The sequence below is a fragment of the Cibotium barometz genome, chromosome 39, assembly GCF_041138505.1.
Source record: "Cibotium barometz isolate CiBa-2024 chromosome 39, ASM4113850v1, whole genome shotgun sequence".
Taxonomy (NCBI): Eukaryota; Viridiplantae; Streptophyta; class Polypodiopsida; order Cyatheales; family Cibotiaceae; genus Cibotium; species Cibotium barometz.
The window spans coordinates 6,790,829-6,810,825 of record NC_141084.1 but is presented as its reverse complement, the minus strand read 5'-3'; the positions used below and the strand labels follow the sequence as shown (position 1 = coordinate 6,810,825).

The 19,997-nt window shown below is 40.5% G+C and overlaps 1 protein-coding gene across 3 annotated transcripts in view; it reads left to right on the top strand.

The window, feature by feature from the left end:
• Nucleotides 1-10,099, top strand: part of LOC147615661 (transcription initiation factor TFIID subunit 10-like) — a 59,321-nt gene extending 49,222 nt beyond the window's left edge. For 2 of the 3 annotated variants that reach the window (XM_086778207.1, XM_086778204.1), the window contains 3 exons: nucleotides 5,890-5,947; nucleotides 9,596-9,646; nucleotides 9,834-10,099. In XM_086778207.1, coding sequence (XP_086634333.1) covers nucleotides 5,890-5,947; nucleotides 9,596-9,646; nucleotides 9,834-9,923 — 199 coding nt within the window. In that variant the 3' untranslated portion in view covers nucleotides 9,924-10,099. The remainder of the gene's footprint in view (nucleotides 1-5,889; nucleotides 5,948-9,595; nucleotides 9,647-9,833) is intronic. The other variant, XM_086778206.1, reaches the window with a different exon arrangement.
• The last annotated feature ends 9,898 nt before the right edge of the window (nucleotides 10,100-19,997 follow it).

Genomic DNA, 19,997 nt, shown 5'->3' with positions numbered 1-19,997 from the left:
GGCATATTGTCAACCATATGATGCTTTTGCAAAAGCATCAAACTCCCAAATTTTACATGCCCAGAACAAGCATGCCATAGCTCTGTATGGTGCATAGCTGGGGTGTGGGCAGCCACTGTATGTGCATCATATGGACACTTGTTATAGCTGTCTTGCTTATACATGCCATTGCATCGTGCTCCAAAAGTGACTATAGCATAACCCCTTGAAGGGTCCTTGACTAAATACATTTTATTTGCAAATTTAACCACCAAATACTTTTTACCTTGATCGGTTATGGCTGAGACAGAGAGCAGATTTTTCTTTATCCTTGGAACATACTATACGTTTGTCATGCACCATTGGCTTCAACAAGCATGACCTTGCATATTCCTTTCATTGGATAAGTAGAATGATCTGCACATGATACAGTGTGGCCATCAGAAGGATAAACCAAGAAGTGATACTTGAAGCACCACTATCAAAATATCCTTACCGTGGGATGCAATCAAAGACATCTCCTGTGTTGTAGCACTTGGTGTGCCACTAGTTCATTTGACCAAAAATGTGCAATCCTCATGGACTACATTAGCAAACTGCTCTGCTTTGTCATTAGAAGTGTCAGCTATTGCATTACTTGCATCTTTCTTCTTCTCTTTTGCTATCCACTTTCTACATTCATTTATGTAGTGGCCAGGCTTATGACAGTAGTGTCATTTGCCTTTCTTTTTGGGCTTGCTGGCATCCCCTTTTTCAGGCATTTCACCTCCAGAAGAGGGTTGTCCATGATCAGCCTTATTGGACTGGTGTCCTTGCTTAAAGCTCTTTGCTTTCCCCTTGTTCTTGGCTGAAAATGCCTTATCTCACCACCACGGTTTCTTTATAGATTTGCTCTTGTTTTGTTCTTCCTGCAAGAGTAAACTCACCAACTCTTCAAAGGTGACTGCAGTTGCACCTCCTCTCATAGAAAGATTGAGAGAGGTGTGAAAGCCCAAGTAAGAAGGGGCCAATTAATTCAGTGTGTTGGTGACTAGTTGCTTGTTAGAGATAACCTCGTCAATGTTAAGCAACTGTTCCCACAAGTCTTGAACTTTAGTGAGGTGATATGCCATAGATTCACTCTTATCCATGGAAAGAAAATCCAATTGTCTCTTCAAGTAGGCAACCCTTGCCTCATTGTGTACTTGATACATTGCTTCCAAAGTGTCCCATGCAAGCTTTGCTGTCTTGCAGGATGGAGTGTGTGGAATGATAGACCTTTTGAAAGAAAGGGCTATCAAAGACATGGCCTGTGCATCCTTGGACTCCCATCTTTTCTGCTCTTGCGTAGGAGCAGCATGCTCTACCTTAGCTCCTAGAGCTCCTTGAGCAGCTTCCCTTTGAGGTGTTGCTGGTTGCAAGAGAAGCGGGCGTGTGTCATCACACCCACAATGCCCCAAAGCCCTTTGGCTACCAACAGATTCCGAATCATGAAACTCCACAATGAGTAGTTTGTTCCATCTAGCTTATCCTCTTGGGATAGCACTCCAGCATTTTGAGCCATGTTGTCAAAATCCACACTTTAATACCTGCATGCAAACCAAGAAGCACTTACGTGCACTGCCAGGCAACCTAATGTTCTTGTGCAAACTTTTTGCCTGCAAAAATGCAACCTGAAGCAAGAATATTCTTGCTCTAGATGCTATGTAGTGTCCAAAAAAACACTCTCGAACGACATGGGCCATAGAAGTGTGGATGGTGACAGACGATGTGGGCTGGAAAAGAGTGGATGCTGACGCACGACGTGGGCCGGAAAAAGTGGAGTGATGGATGACGGCCATGTGATTGATGTGTCTTGAAAACCGCATGAAAATGTAGCCCTTGCCACCTAAGGCAAAGAGTAGGTTGAGTGTCGTCCGCTGAGAATCAAACACCACCTAGTGGCTTGGCAGTGGTCACCCTCTATGCACTAGTGCCACCCAGTCAGTTGGCGGAAAGGGGCGGAGGTTGTTCCCCCCTGCACTAGCGCCGCTAAGGGAGGCTGAGTAGAGGGGTGGTGGAGAAGTTGGGATGGAAAGGAGCAACTTGAAGCCTGAAGCTGCACAGTCCGGAGGCAGCAACTCGAAGGTGAGCAGTTCGATGGGTAGCTCCAGGAAAGACAAGCACACACAAAGTTAGGGTTTCAGCTGAAACCACACAGAGATGGAGATGGACACAGTGCACAGAGATGTTGAGAGTGAGAATCTATGGAGGTGGTAGAGTCAATGTTCCACGTATATTACATCCATAATGATATGAAAGTACAAAAGCAATAGATGTGTCCTTGGTTAGGTCGTGTTCACACGTAGCACTACCATAAGTGTGCATTTATCTTCACTTTCTGCAAGGAACTCTAAAGTTTCTTTGCAGATATAGTTTTATGGTCTTGTAATGCAACCACATGAGAGCTTTGATGCTCATGTGAACAAGATGAAGTTCTTAATAAACGAGCTTGTAGGTCTTAAAGCTAATATGGAAGAAGATGTGGCCCTAGCAGTGCTCATAAAGTCTATGCTTGAAGAGCTTTATGGGAACCTCATCACCACACTGAAGAACCTGCCAAACCTTACCTGGGAAGGGGTCATAGCCTTCTTTAAGGAAGAAGAAAGGAAGGTCAAGAACAAAGCAGCGGAGGAGGATAACTCCTTCACAATGAGGAACTTTAAAGATAAAAAGTGTTCCATTTGTGGTAGGAACAATCATGTAGAGGACTTCTATGCCAAGAAGCCTTGCTAGCATTGTGGGAAAAACAACCACAAAGAGAAGGATTGCTTTCACAGGAAAGCGTAGGTCAATGTCACATGGGAAGAAGAAGAAAATTGCAAAGAAGATGCAAACGTTGCAGAGTATGAAGACTCATGGGCCTTTTAAAGGTCTACTACAAAGAAGGTGGCTTGACTGCCATCAACTCTACTTCAAGGACAGAACCGTACACAACTTGTAATGAAATTATGTAATAGTCATAGACTAATCCAAATGAAGTGTGTACTAGGAGAACGCTTGAGGGGGAGTGTTGGAGAACAAGCCTTATCCAAGTGCAAAAGCATAAAGGCATGTGCACACTCTTTAAAAAGAGAGTGGATAAAATCCAAAAAGTAACCACAAGGCAAAAGTCAAAGGGGCATCTACCTCTGCTAGAATCAAGGAGCTGATTTAGGGAAAAAGGTAGAGAAAATCATGGAGCCACCTTCTCACACCTAATCACTTACCTAATCACAAATGTAAAGCTGTATTAGCAACATGTATGGAGCCTATTCAAAGGCACTCTTCTCAATGATAATTAAGCAAGCATTTGAATCATTTTGCCATTCTCATATTGAGTCGTGTTTTCTTTCTCTCTCTCTCTCTCTCTCTCTCTCTCTCTATGCCATAGCCGTAGCCATAGCCATGTTTCTCTATGATCCACCATAGCCTGCACGTCATTGTTTTCTGTACTTTCTCAAAGGAAATAGGTTCCTCTTCATTGCATCTTTGCCATCCCATCTAGCTTGCTCCACAGTAGAAGGGGGTGCGGGATCTGTCGCCAAAGCAGACAAAGTATCACCCTCCAAAGCACCTATCACCCTCCGAAGCACCTGTAGAGCCGACTACTAGCGTGTTGGTGACTCAGAGCCTGCCCCCAAGTTCAATAACTACATTCCAAAAGCCTTTGGCAATAATTACGTGTCTCATCATGTATGACCATAGTGGATAGTTAGTCCCATCCAACTTATCCTTAGCACCAAGCATTCCAAATACATCGTTTCCAACCATTTTTACTTGCAAAAAAGTAATTTGTCCCGCACCAAATGCTACTTCTCCTACACATTGCAAATAGATTGTTCACTGATTGCAACCTTTAGGCTGTGAGTAGCTCATTGAAGGAAGATACTTGCGAGTGTACATCAAATAATAGAGTTTATGGAGCAAAGAAAATTGTCGGATAGAAAATGTTTGAGTGAGATCAACGAAGAAGTTGTAGGTGCGAGTGGTGCAAGAGATCAATGCTGAATGCAGAAGGGCTGTAGAGCGTTGGCGTGCACCACTCAAATGCTTATCCCCTCACCCCACCCCCTCACAAGAGGGCAAAGTGGCCTAGGGCGGAGGCAGAGGCAGAGGCAGGGAAACAGAGCCGCTGGGTCAAGGGTGGAGATGGCCGGCGAAGTTGCAGATGGCAGGGTGCGAGCAACAAGGCCACTGGAGATAGCGCACTCGGTAGGGTTCCTGGAGGGGACAATGTACTACGAACATAGTCACATAGAAACACGTTTCTGGGCTGAGAAACCCCGAAACGGTCAAAACTCTAGAAACGCGTTTAAGAAACGGGGATTTTTTTTCATTTCTAAAAAAACCAAATTGTTTTTTTTTTAAATTTCATGTAAGTGTTTTTTTAAATGTTGGGCTCTCTCTCTCTCTCTCTCTCTCTCTCTCTCTTGCACGCGATCTGTAGTCACCTCTTCTTCTTCTTCTCCTCTTCCTCCTCCTCCTCTCTCTCCCAATTTCTCACAAATTCTCCAATATTCCCAATTCCCTAAATTCTCAATTGCTCAATTTCTCATAAATTCCCAATTTCTCACAATTGCCCAATTTCTCACGAGTCACAATTCCACGACTCCCCAATTGCCCAATTGTGACCACAATTGTCTAAGCTTTTACCATATTTTAAGTGCATAGCTAGCATTAGGTAGGCCTACAAATAATTCTACAATCTACAAGTTCTAAACCATTTTATTGTATTTATATAGAAAAAACTATGAAACCTCCGCGTTTCTTAGCCGAAAGACGAAACGTTTTGTCCCGAAACCTCAAAAACCTCAAAACGTCAAAAACCCCGAAACGTTTTTGGTGACTATGACTACGAACAGAGGTGGAGCTTAGGCACAAGAGGTTGGAACCGTGATAACTCTGACACCAAATGTTGGGTTCAGGGATGCAGCAGAGCAACAACAATGCACACACATAGTCCTAGAGATGCAGAGAAGCGCAAGAGGGAAGAGAGCACACAACTTGATGTAGATTGCTTGATAATGAAATGTCTATCAAGTACAAAAGATAAGTACACCCTAAAATGTGGACAAGAGGGGGTGTTCACATAGTTGGGGGGAAAACCTCACTAAAGAGGGAAAAAGTGGCCTGGCTTGGCCCTAGATGAATTCACATACCACTACTATGACATACAATCTGGGGGTATGGGTCCGTCTCCACCGTCGCGTGAGGTCCCTCGAGGCTACGTACAGCATCCCAGCAATATTGTGGTCTGGTGTTGGAAAAAAAATCACCTGTGACTGTCTCCTCTCCCTGGGTACAGAAGAAGGCTCTAGCATGATACCTGTACTCCAGTCTTTTTTCCTCCAGAGTACCAAGTGATGTGAGGGCAACCACCATGGTCTCTCTCCCGCTTATAGAAAGCCTGAAGTCTGTCCTCTCAGCGGTAGATTGCAGAATCTGACCGACCTCCTGGAGATCCCTGTTCAAGTCAAGGGTAGCAGCGCCAAGGTGAGAAACATAAGCTTCCCACACCAATTCAATGCTCTGACAAATCTATGGGTTCTGGATGAGGCAATCGGAGATATGAGTTTGTTGGCAGTCTTGACTCCACAGATTGCCCAGGTGGAGGATGACGGGCTATGATGCCTTTTTCGCTAACATTTTGCAGAAGGCAAGACTAAGAGATAGGCCAAAGTAACATGTTTTCCTTTTCCACATCTGATGCTATTATGTCCATATCTATGTAGTTGAGATTATCAATACATGGGGGATTCATATGAGTATGTGATTTGAAAGATTTTTTTTGGAACAGTTTGGTTCTCTTGAAATAAAGAGGACATATATCCTTAAAAGTGGATTAGTTCTTCGATGGTTAAAAAAGTGGATTAGTTCTTCGATGGTTAAAAAATTGTGTTTTCCCTCCAGGCTATGCAAACTGAGGCAGACAGGGCCCATGAGAGAGAAAAAAGATAAGCAATCAAAGGTAAAGTGTTGGAGAATTTTTGCACATTGAAGTAAACAATCTCGATATTTAACGAAGTAATTGCTTATTTCATTATCTAAGGTAGATGATGTTTATATCCAGGAAGTTTACTGGCCAACTTTTGTTGGTGGCCTACCATAAGATAAGTAATATATTTTTGGAAGTAAATTGTTAGTTGTAGATAGTTTTGCACACTTTTGTGTTCGGCTGCTTTTTTAAAACATTCTGAGGTTCCAGGGATGAATTTCTTAAGGATTTACGTGTGTACAGTGCAGTTTATTAACCATTTGTTTTCTTACATGTAAAACGCTTCAGCTTTTATGGACGACTTTCCAATAGTTTATGTTTGGATTCACAGACTGTGCTTTCAATTGCCTTTAATGCTACTACATTAGTTGTCATGTGCATTAGTTAATCCCGATGCTTATGGACATTTTTATCCTCACTAGTAGGTATGGGCAGATTTAAGGGCAGATTTGGACCAGCCCTAGAGGCGCCGATAAGTGCCTTGAACATGCACCCATGGATGGAACACCTTTGGGGCATGGTTTGGACAAAATATGACTTTTTGGACATCGTTTTGTGGACTCAAAAGGGTATGACTTTTTTTCTTGGGAAAGAGGTCCTTCTATTAATTAAAAAGCAGCAGCTGGAGGGCTAAATGTAGATGCTCTGAATCCTCATAAGAGGCCAAAAAACAAACTAGGGAGGGGGGCTTTCCGCCATGGCTGGCCGCACTCGGAGGGAAACTACCTCATACAAGGTTGTTGTTGGGGGGGAGGAAGGGGGGGAGAGCCATACCGGCGTGGCTTGTACTGCCAAGTAATCTCTCCGGCCTGATCATTGAGAAAGGGACCCGTGTGCCATCTGCACAAGAAGGCCTCTCACCATCTACGCATATGATTCAAGCCACCCTAAAGCTTCCCCCATTGACCATGGATGATATGAATGATGTCAGTCCAAATGGAGTGGATGGACTCTGCTGGAGGGGTGAGAGTAACCTCAATGGCCTTGCTACAACGAGCCCACCATATAAGCCATGCAGCTATTGTTTTTAACGATCTCCCATCTCGGATTGGTGCTCATAGACTAGAGCCCTGACAACTTGTAGGGGGGTGGGAACTGTATCAATCCTGCAATGAGAGCGTCAGAGGGCCCACCCACCTGGGGCCTCCTTGTAGAAAAGAGTGGGGCTAGCCTGAGTCACTCAGGCTATTGCACCCAAGGTGGATAGTACGTGACGCGGACCGCACCGTCGTGTATAGGCGAAGGATTCTCTAACAAACATGTTGCACTTTGGGACCATAGTGCCACTGCGACTCCATGGGGTGGTCACATCACATGCACTGTTCCGGCCGTCCTCCAATGGCCAATCAAGTGCCAACAGCGAGGCTAACTGCCAGAAGAAGAGCGTGACCTTCCTAGGCCGATAGCTATCCTACAAACGCTTCCAAAAATCTCTGAGAAAGCAGGAGAAGATGCGCTGGGAGGCCCAGTGGTCTGCTGCTGCTGTGGGGGTTCCATCTTTCTCATGAATCTGAATCTTGTGCCTCATCATCATTGTGTAATGAAGGGGTGGTGAGGCTCTCTGGGCTGAAGGGGTCTTGCCACTCCCACTCACTTGGACCCTGCTAGACACGAAGCAGAGGTCAACTCTCCGAGAGCCATAGGCGCCAATAACTATTGCGTGCCACCTTGGCCAGAGGAGGGTCGATGTCCCAGTAGTGATCATGAAAGCCAAGAATCCTCATCGGCTGAAGAGATCTACAATTGTAGTCCTCTGCAGGGGAGAGGGGTAGCCGCCCCTTGGGACCAATTGAGAAAACGAGTGTAGGCCCCCCATCAGAACCGAGGACTGCTAGAGGCATCATGGCTTGTGAGAGTGCCAAGCCATTCCCGGGGGGAAGGATCCTGAAGAGGGTCTACTAATCGCGCGAGGGGGGCGGGGGGGGGTATTTGATCACATCTGTCATGTGTCTCTTGGGAAGAGCCTCCAGAAGGTGGTCCACTCTCCCAACGACTGAGCGGAACCAGTGTTGAGGGGGCCCCATGCAATATGAGAGTGAGTGCCCAAGGAGTGAGCACTGGGCAACTTGAAGAGGGGGTTCCAAATCAAGAATTGGCATAGTCTCTCCTCGTCAGAGATCAGGGGTAACTGCATGAGGGCTGGCTTGAGTTGGCCTCAAGCCTTGATTAAAGTGGCAACAAAGCTGTTCTCCAAGGAGCTGAGGCCACGGGCTCGGGCCTCCGTGAAGATCTACCACACACTGGGGGTCCAGGGTCCATTGAGAGATGGTGTGCAGGGCGAAATCTGAGCGAGGCGGTGTATTTATTTGGCCCTCCAAGCTCTTTTCACACGATGGAACTCATGCCGGGACACATGGACAGGTTGATGGACAAAGCAGCAAGTCTCGGTCAAAAAGTAGGAAAAAGCAAAAAGTTAAACTATGTTGACCAATAGTGAGGGCACCATACATCGGCGTGCAGGCCGAAATTTGAGCGAGGAACTCTTTGGCAAAGACCCGAACCTCTCCCAAGAGGCAGTGGTAGCGTCCCAGGAGACTGGGTATCTGAGTATGTAATACTTCTCCATAAGCAAGTATGCTAGTGAACAAGGTATGGAAGAGGCACTTTATCAAAGGCCTATAAATATGAATGCATCTTCTTTTGAATAAAGTAATGCTTTGTCTTCAAGTTTGCACGTGCTCTCAATGTTGTAATCTTAATTAAAGTAGTATACTTGTTTAAGCTAGCTTGATCTCTTGGACCATGTGGTCTTGCAAGAAATTTGATCCTGAATAGCGAGCAATCTTATTTTAGTATCAAAGCACAGGTCTTTAGTTTTGCCATGTGACTACACCCTCAGCTGACCAATGGCAATCCTCATGGCATGGGACGTGTCTATGGGGCCTCTCAATGAATCCATCACCAGTGACCCTCAAGAAGTGCTCTCTGTATGACTGGAGCTTCAGGTAAAAAAGCTCGGTCAGGGATATGAAGCCGGGTTGGGTCTAGATGGATGATGCGGTTGATCTCCTATCAAGAGGGATAAAGAAAGCAGGAGTCAAGTCTGTATTACATGGAAACCCATGCTTTGTTTGGGTTTTGGGTTGCTCTAAAGTGCCCATTAACGAGGAAGGGAGTGAGTCTGGAGCTGTTTGGTGCTTCTTTGATCATAGGATGTGGTAGGTCTGGCATATTCCTGGACAGGTGAAACATCAAAATAAAACCATGGCTGCACCCTGTGTTAATATACAATTGCTGGCTGGGCATTGAAAAGATACGTGACAGTATGCAGCAAGCCAAATATGGGGGTGGTCCCAGGGAGGGCAGTAGCAAGAGCAGGTTGAGTTGGGTCATATGGGCTTGACAGCCTGGCTAGGCTTATGTAGGGCATCTATTCAGCCCATGACTGGCTGCACATTCCATTTGTGGCATCCTCCATCCATCAAGCATTCCACTTGCAGTGCAGCCTGCTGTTTGATAGGTCCTGTGTTTTTGCGTAAATTGTTGTGCATGATGCTCTTAGCTTGCAAAGTGGGGAAACTTTTAGAAGCATAAGGGATTCATGTTGTAGGCTTTAGCCATTGCATGCTATTTATTGGTAAATTCCAATAATATTGTACCAAGTCCTGAGTTTTACGACAGGAAAAGCGATTTGTGTTGACAACTGAGGATTTGGCTTTAGCTCTTCGAGAGGTTCTCATCACAAAACTTCTTGTCAAATTTCTAAATTATTATGCAATTGTGTTGATTTTTAATGATCACTTGATTTCTGGCACATCTCAAGTTGAGTCTTTCCGTATGTAACTTGTTGCAAAGGTGTTATAAAGAGCCTCTTGGGCTTTTGTTGCTATTCCTGTTACTGAAAGTAGATCTTTTACAGTACGGTGTCAACATAAAGCGCCAAGAATATTATACAGATAGCCCGGTGGAAGGGGCAAGCTCAGCTGCCAAAGAAAAACAAGATGAATAATAGCAATGCTGCTTATCTTCAGTGGTCAGAGTAGGTGGTGCTTATGCAGATTATGGATATCAATTCATTGTGCTTCACTAAGGTTTCAAAATACCTAGAATAATACTTTCTCAAGGGCCATAACTTATTTGTGTTGCTTGGTGTAGACAACCGTTTATATTAAGGATTTAATATGATTTCTTGGTGCTCGCAACAGAAAGCATTCTTTTAAAAAAAAATAGACATTCAAATTCAATGCATGGAGCATAAGAAGATTGATAATCAAAACACACATCTCAAAAACACACTAAACTGGAAAGTCCCTTGTGTCACTCTGCTATTCCTTCTCCCTTAGATGCATGCTTTATTTTTTTGTGGATTACAATTTTTGACATCATTTTGTGGTCGCAAACGTAGCCAATACATAATAAACAAATCAAAGCATTCCATGTGGTAGCAAGGGAGCGAAAGCAAATAATGCACCTCATAATTGAATGATTTATGTCCTTAAGAACTCAACTTGAAAAAATGTTAATAAGATAATAATTTCACTAAACCTATCAATATACAATCCTCACTTAAAATGAATGTCTTATGTACAACATTTTTTAGATCCAAATGGAGGCATTTGGATTCCCACTTTTTCCTTGACTTATTCTCTGCCCATGATTCTCCTAGAGTCTCAATCAGTCCATGTGATTTATAACCTTAGATCACTAATTTTACAAGTTGCATTGAAAAACTGAAAGAAAATGCTCACTATTATTACTATAACCACCCATGGAACCAAAATGTGTGAGTACTTTGATGAGATGCATTGGGCATCTCCTAAATCCTAAACAAAGCAAAATGTAAGTGAAAGTGAAGAAGATAGTAATGGTCACAAAAGGTGGTATATGTAACAGCTAAAGACCTAGTCTTGTAGTGGATGTGATAGGACAAACTTGTGGATTTCCAAAAGAACAAAAGTATGCCACTATCATGGAGGAGGAATGTGTCTTTCAATGTAGTTTTGTGTATCTCTAATGTAGTTTGAATGCCTTAATTTTTTATAGCACAAGAAATTAATCTTTGTGCTTCATGCTCCTTTCACTTGTAGAATATAATTGTGATGGCTTTATAGTGTATCTTGTACATCAAATAAGTTACATATGTACTTCAAATCATACATATTAATCCTCAAAAAAGGCCAGATCAAAGAATCATCCCCGCATCGTCAAATTTTCAAAAATCTCTACTATTTAGCTTCTCTAAATTTGAAAATAGAAGAATCATTCTCAAGCTTCATCTAATTCATTGATAGCTCTTGATCTTAGAGAGAATGAGGAAATTAAAAGGTGGTTTTGAAAGTGGTTTTGTGGCTTAGGAGAGGTTTTGAAAAAGGTGGTGGAGGAATAGCTTTGTCTAATGAATAAGCTACTTGTGCTATTGTTCAATGGTTTCCAAAAGCATGTAAATCAACCTTTTACTTCACAATCAATTCCTAAATTCTTTAGCATTACTGTGCAACTATTCCTTCTTGATTTGAAGCTTTAGTATTTACCAAAAATCAAATCGTGTCTTCTTTGCTCCCTAATAATTGAGTGAAATTTATTTTTAAAGTTTTCTCAAAAATCCTTCTCTTTGAGTGGCGACCAAAGCTCTAAATACCAATATTTATGCGTATTAAATAGCTTGCTTTTCAAGAGAGAACTTCCAAAAACAAAGCACAAGTACTTTTGAGATTTTAAGTATGAAAGCTCTCACAAAATATAGCAAGCTACAAATATGAAGTCTTAGATCTACCAAAAATATAAAATATTAATTGGTATGTATAAAGATTTGAAGCCTTAGAATTACAAAATATTAATACTAAAATATGAAATTATAAAAGATGTTCACATGTCTTCGAAAATATCTCATAGTGGTCATGTTCCATCCACGATTAACATATAATCCATCACTCAATCATTGTTTATATCCAAAATAATATTAGTCAACGTACTAATTGGTATGTAGAAAGGTTTAAGGCCTTAGACTTATAAAATTTAATGCTAAAATATGAAACTATAAAAGGTGTTACATGTCTTCTAAAATATCTCATAGTGGTCCAACACATGTTCTATTCACAATTAACACATAATCCGTCACTCAATCATGCTCTGTATCCAAAATAATATTACCCAGCATATTAATTGGTATGTACAAAGGTTTGAGATCTTAGACTTACAAAACATTAATGCCAAAATATGAAACCATAAAAGGTGTTTACATGTCTTCTAAAATATCTTATAGTGGTCCAACACATGTTCCATCCACGATTAACACATAATCCATCACTCAATCATTGTTTGTATCCAAAATAATATTATTCAATGTATATAGGTGATTAAACACATTAATCTTGACTATATCATATCAACGCACATAGTTGATGAAACACATTAATCTTGAAAAATAATATGAACAAAAGACGCAACCAAATTAAAATATATCTTGAAATAAAATAATGTGTATTCTTATAGAGTTTATGACTAATAATTTCTTTTTCTCAGGTTGTAATTGACCTTAATTACATGGATGGTATGAGTGGATGAGATTTTAGTAAGAACCAAAAAAGCTTTTCTAACATTCATTTGGGATCTTTAATAGAATGGTTCTTGAAAGTCACAAGATACTTAACATACGTATTGCATGTGCATAAAGTGATGATCTTATGGTCAATTATAAACTCAGGCACAAGATATTCTTCTTCATCTATAATGTTGAAAGATCCATAAATCCTAGGAGCTAATTTTAGCATAGGCTACTTCTTTGTCCTTATGTTATCCTTTTATTTTTAAAAGCATGAGGTGAAACTTTATTTTCAATAGATTTAGGCATACATGGATCATCAAAAATACCTTTATGTTCAAAATTACCCTCTTGCTCGAGAAAGTCATCATCGTTCATGATTGACTTGTGCAAAAAAAGATGTCGAAGAAGCCTGTATAGTGGAGAACCTTGATGCTTCAATTTGCCCTTGAACACTTGATTTAATCTTCAAAATCAACCCTTGATAAATCCTTGAATCTCTCCTCTTTCTTGTAGGCCTTGATGCTCAATTTCCAAAAAATAATCCTTTTGTAAGGTTTTTCCTACCACTCTTTCAAGCACAAGTTTAGTCTATGGTGGTGGGTTATCATGGTTGCATTTACTTTTTTCAAGTTAACAAACACGTGGATCTTACCATCCTTCTTGTGCATAATCACTACTACTGACACCCAATCTAGTGCTCAATCTCATAAATGAAACCCATAGTGATAAATCTGTCGACTTCATTTTTTATTGCCTTGGCATAGATCTCATTGTAGCTCTTTGTTTTACCGACATAGCACGATTCCACTAAAGGAATTATGTACTGGGGCAAACCTTTGGAGGGACTCCTTTCAAATTTGCATCGCTCTAAGTAAACGCATCCCACTACAGGGATTGTGTGTGGGCAAACCTCTGGAGGGACTCCTTTCAAATCTGCATAGCTCCAAGTGAACACATCTCTACACTCCTTTATAATTGCTACTAGTTATATCTCCTCCTCTTGGGTTAAGTCGGTGGCTCTCTAAACCAATTTGGGTTCCTTCCCATGTAGTGTGCTAAAATCCACTTGTTTTGCATCTTTTGGTCCATATCCATCATAGGACACTCCTGGTTCCTTGGGTTTTTCCCTTTTTTGTGGTGGAGCACACACCATCCAAAAAAAAAGGAAACTCCTGGTTCCTCGAGTTTTTCCCTTTCTTGTGGTGGGGCATACTCCTAGGTTCCTTGGGGTTTTCCTTTTTTTTGTGGTGGGACACACATCTTTTGGTTTTCCACTGTAGTTCTTGAATTGAGAAAATTGTTTAGAGTCCTCTTACTAATCTGGTTATTGGGCTTAAAATCCCTCCTTCTTGACTCTTTCACCACCGTGCTAGACTTGGACGTCCATTGAAACCGTTCCTTGGGGTTTCCCTTTTTTTTTGTGGTGGGGCACACATCTTTTGGTTTCCCACTTTGTAGTTCTTGAATCGAGAAAATTGTTTAGAGTCCTCTTACTAATCTGGTTATTGGGCTTAAAATCCCTCCTTCTTGACTCTTTCACCACTGTGCTAGACTTGGACGTCCATTGAAACCGTATCATAGGAGTAGTCATGGGCTAGCACTTCAGCCATGTCAGGATCTATTTTTATGGCATTTACACAAGGTCTTTTCATTAGATCCTTCCACCTAGAGCAGAACTCCTCTTGGGGCCTTCAAGGCTTCCACATATTATAAGTAATGTTCTTCCCCCTTGAGGCTTGGTGGATCTCTGGCTCTAATTTTTGTTGGTTTCTCAACTCTTTTAAGTAGAGTTGCGACACACCTCCTTCTTTGTCTTCACTATCAAAGAAGTTGCTTGGTGCAAGAGTTGTACTTGAGCCCCTAATTAGTACAATTTCTAGCTCTTCAAAAGACTTTTTTCCTATTTTTGGTTCCTCCTTCCTTAGAGGAACCGGTATCTATGTTTTAGGAAACAGTGCGGTCACACTCCTAAAACTAGAATTATGTCCCTACCATTCTCATCACAAAGCTATGTTCCCATGGGTATAGGACACACATTCATCATAGCTAGCAATTGTATCTAGTTTTCCTCCTCTTTAGGTTCTAGTAGCGAAGCTATGGAAGCTTCGTCTTCTAACTCACATCTTTTGCCACTTTGTCCAAGTCATCCCATTCTCCTCCTCTTCAGGGTTTGGTAGTGAAGCTATGGAAGCTTCATATTCTGACTCGCATCTTTTACCACTTTTTCCACTAAAGTAGTGTATAAATATTAAGTCTCAGAGATCCATCGTATCAAACCCCAAGTTAGTCAATGACGATAGGCATTCTGGTGACTTCTTTATATTTATAGTCCTTCATCATAACCCTAATCATGAATCATAGACAATTGGCACAAGAATGGTCTTCTTAGAATTACATCATAATTGGTGGGCCTTCCAAAGTCAACAATAGAAAATTTATGCTCGTAGGTCAAGCCACACAATGCTACCTTAACATCCTTTAGGATTCCCATAAGGGTTCCTAAATTTTTGTTTGTTAGCTTGGGGACTATTTTGGCTCTTTTAAGGGGGTTTCTTCCCCATCTTTGGCACATGTCTTTGGTCATAATGCTCACTCTTGGTCCCTCAACAAGGATCATAGAGTGGTGGTCACTCCTCCCAATTTAATTGAAATGGTGAAGTTCATATTGTCTCCTGTATAGTACTTTCTCAATTGCATTGACTCGTACATCCTTGAATGTCCGTCAAGGTAATCTATTTTAGCTTGGTTTGTCTCGTCAATTTCTTTGACTAGTTTTGGGCTTTTCTTTCATCAATTGATGGACTTATATATATATATATATATATATATATATATATATATATATATATATGTATGTATGTATGTATGTATGTATGTATGTATGTATGTATGTATATCTCAAGCTTTCGGCTTGCATGAAAAGTGTTCGGCCATGGTTATAAGGACTCAGAGGATTACTCTTGAGGCTCCTGTTTCTCCTTTTAATGCAAGCCTTAGAGATGGCACATTAGCAACTCTCATTGACTCGTCATCTATACCCATGTAGAATGGTGTAGTCAGCAACAATGAGCTAGGCTATGGCGCCCATGCAAATAACTATGAAGGCAATCTCTCGATGTATATTGCCTCTCTTGGTTGATCCTTTCTTTTATGACAGCAACCCGCAATCTCCAAGAGTTATTCTTATGTTATTATTTTATTTACATGCTATGAGGCTCAAAAGTTATTGAGGGCTCCCTCCCTTGTTGGTGTTTCCCCTTGAGATTTCTTAAGACACTCCCTCATGGAATTCCTCTATGATAAGCTCATGGCGTAACGGGGGTTCTCTATGGGAATGTGGAGATCGATCCTACCAGCTCTTCTGTTTTAGTTCTTTGTACCAATTCTTGATTGTCGTTCAACCTTGTTTTAGTTCTTTGTACCAATTCTTGAGTGTCGTTCAACCTTGAGATTTTCTCTCTCGAGTTAGGGTAAGCTTATAACTTCTTGGGAAGGGATTCTTCTAGTCCTCTAAATTTGTACTTCCCTTCCACAACTTTCTTGGCCATTTTAAGAAGCTCATCCTTTTGGTCCATTATGATAGAGAGTGATTTAAACTAGCATATCATATGATTTCTATTTCTACATAGCTTTAGATTAACCCCAAGGTTATTCATTCCTCCCTACAAGCCTGTAAAGCTTTCAGCTATCTCTCATATTTTTGGGTTTCTCTCTATCAGCACAAGTGTGTTAGGAGAATTTAATCCCTTCGCTTTATCCAAAGCTATATGGCTTATAAAACCAAAACATCCTAAATCACAGCATAACCTGAATGATCTTTTGGGCCCTTTTCTCTTCTCTCATCACCACTAGGAATTTTTGAGTCCGTGGTTGATTGGGTACTTTTAATTTTTCCTTGCTACCGTCCTTGCCTTGTTTCTTGTTTTTGACAAAGTTTCTAGTGCTTGGAGGGTTGACTTAGGACTAGCCTGATCTTGCTTTTTGTTAGGAATGTGCCCTAGTCTCGATCCTTGTTGTGGTACTTCATGTTGTTCTTCCTATGAAGACTGGCATACACAACACTGACTATACCAAAACTTGTTGGTGGTGGCTAAGGAGTGATGGTAGATGGATTTGAAGTTGTAGGCTTATGCAGGTAGTCACAATAATTAAGTGATCTATGTCGCACGTGATGCCTCATCTATCCAAAGGTGGTGGATTGTTGTTATCACTTCTGGATTTGCCATCATGGGAATTTCGGCCACTCAGTAAGGTTCTTTACATCTGAAACAAGCAGGAGGAGCTCTCCTTGGGCCATTAATTTCCCATGGTCCATGATGCTATTTACATTAAGGTAGTCAATTGTTACATGTCCTACATAATTGGTCCTGATTATCCTAAATGGCGTTTACTTTTGGGTGGGTTCCTAGGGAGTTAATCCGGATGTAAAATTCTACCATGCTAGGGGTCCATCTGGAATATGTTTAGTATTAACTAGCCTCTTTGGCATGGTTCCTAGTGACATTGAGGTGAGGTGGGGTGGTAACACTGCAGGTGTGGAACATCCAATGCTCCATATGGGTTCCTCTCACTAGTGTAGGTTTCATTGCTAACACTAGTAGCATTAGGTCCAACTGTAGGTGGAGCTAGTAAAGCTATTGTCACCAATAAAGTAGGCATTCTTGCCATTTGTTGTTGTGTATGGTAGCACTAAGATGATTCAAACCGTACCTTCTACAATTCCTACAACACTAGTTTCCGTCTTACTCTCAAGACTAGGCACTCATGAAACTTGATGTGCACGCAATCATGCAAGGAAACGATGAAGGAAGGCTAGAGCCATATTAGCCACCTAGGCAAGTCTTAAACACCTTGCCACCATAATAAGCGAGCTCACGATACCAATAGAAGCACATACTCCTACTCGAACAAACAAAACAACCTTATGCTAGCACAAGGCTACGACGACTGTGTATGACGCTTCCTCTCGTCGATGACACATAACCAGAGGCTTCTGGCTCACCCCACACACAAAGAGAAACTCTCATTTTTCAAAATGGCATCCGATTGATGGGATAGATGTATTCCGGGCAACCATTCATAGAAATGCATGCAGAAGGCTGCTGTGTATCGTGCTTCCTCTCGTCCGACGACACACAACCGGAGGCTTCTCTTCTATAGGCTCACCCCACACACACATAGAGCCTAAGTCTCATTTTTCAAAACAGCATCCGATTGGTGGGAGAGATGCATATTGGGCAACCATAATTACAAATCCATGTTAATTAGAAATGCATGTAAATTAGAAATGCATGCAGAAGGCTATTGTGTATGCTGCTTCCTCTCGTCCCTGATGACACACAACCGGAGGCTTCTCTTCTACAGGCTCACCCCACACACACAGAGAAACTCTCATTTTTCAAAACGGCATTCGATCAATGGGAGAGATGTATATCGGCAACCATAATCAGAAATGCATGTAATCAGAGGTGTACCACAGCAAGTGCAAGGTGCGTCTCGTCCCACAACACACAACTGGCAGCTTCAAATTCTACAAGCTCACCCCAGAGATCCGACGTTCTCTGCAAACAACAACAGTGCATGGAATGAGGGCGGCTGGCAGACGGTTACGATGGTGGAGCCGATACATGACCGCAAAGTAGGTGGAGCCCAAGCCCTTACAAAACCCGGACACATGGCAGCAAGGTCGGAGCTCGGTTATATATAGGTAGAAGCTTTTTTTTAAAAAAAGTAAAATGTTGACTTAAGCCTTAATGTTGCGCTAGGCTTAATTAAAAGCCTTATTATAAGGCTTACAAAACAGAGTCCTTTGTTTTTTGTTTTTTTTGAGACTAAGCTTCAAGATTTTTTTTAAAAGAGTTTGATTTGCCATAAATACTATTAAAAAAGGGTTTAAATTTCTTTTATTATTTAAGACATTCATAAATCTAAGGTTATTTAAGTTTATTACGTATCTTTTATATATATATATATAAGGTCTAAAAACCTTTAACTAAAGATTTACATGAAATCATTATTGAGCCTTGAGCTTTTTCCACTCAATAGCCAACGGTGTTGCAATGTTACTGTTTTGGAACATGACATTCTATAAACATATATATATATACTAAAGTACTAAGGCTCGGACCTAAGGCTTTAAAAAAAACTAAAACAAGGCTCAAGAAAATAGACCATTTAGTAGGCAGGTCTACAACCTTAGAAACTAAATTATTTGAAACTCCAAAATTTGAGATGCAATGTAAGCCATATATTGGCCTTAGTGATGTGAGACTGATTTATCATATTGATAGTATTTATATGGCCCTTTTCCTGCACATCTTCTCGTGTAAGCTAAAAATTATTTGAGAAGTCTTAATCCATTTAACTTGAACTCTATTGTATCTACGAGTCTGTTTGTTTGTGACCAAGGGTGACTACACAAGATTTAGAGAGAATGTGAAAGATTGTTCTAAATAAATTATTATCATTCCGATCAAACTGAAGATAGTATCTTGAACTTTGACTAAGTCTATAGTTAGGTCAGTTGACCAACTAGCAATGAAATTGCATTTCTTACCGACTAAGTTTAGCTAAATTCTATACACTTTTAAGTTCATAGGCTTTGATAGTAAGGGGAACATTAAGTCAAAATTACTTTTATCTTCACTTATGTTTATGTTCAAGAGAGCATATCAAAAGAGCTTTCTATCAAGCTACCAAAAATGTCTATACCACACTAATAGGATAATTTCACATTTATTACTTCTTTTAAACATAAAATACTCAAGAGTTTAAAAAAAAAAATCAGAATCCCTTGTTCAAAATCTAAAGGACTCATACATCTCCCCATGATCCTTATTAACCATCAGAACTACAACAATTTATGGTAGAGTGTATCCTTATCAACCATCAGAACTACAATAACTTATGGCAGAGTGTATCCAATTAGCTTGTATATCAAAATGGAACGATAAGAAATTACTTGGGAATAAAGCATCAAACATGACCCGTTACCAATAAAAATTTTCTTACTCGTTTAAATTATCTTAAATCTAAGTTACCACCTGAAATTATATATATATTAGATCATACTTGTGTTGTTAGAGGAATATAGTATTTGTTATAGTTAATATTATTACCATTTTTAAATTTTATTTTTTAGTAATCAGATTATTAATTTAAGGTGAGATTCTTCTACTCCAATATCAATACTCTACTTTGTGATGCCAAGTTTTATTTGAATATTTTTTATTTAAATCTATTAAAATTATAATTCTTATAATGATTTAAATGCAGATGATATTTTTCTTTTCATAAACATTTGATTTTAACATAAAACATATACACCATTTTTATAAATAGTAAATAGATTCATGTTTGTGAAATATACTCTTGGATATTAATCTATTTTGTCAAGACTTTCGCAAAACAAAGTTTATATTCTAATGAAACTGTTTCTTTAAATCATCTATGCAGTAAACATCTCAAGCAAAAGGGTAATGCAACCGACACAATATTTAGAGGTGGAGGTATGTATAAATTCACATTTGCAAAGAGTTT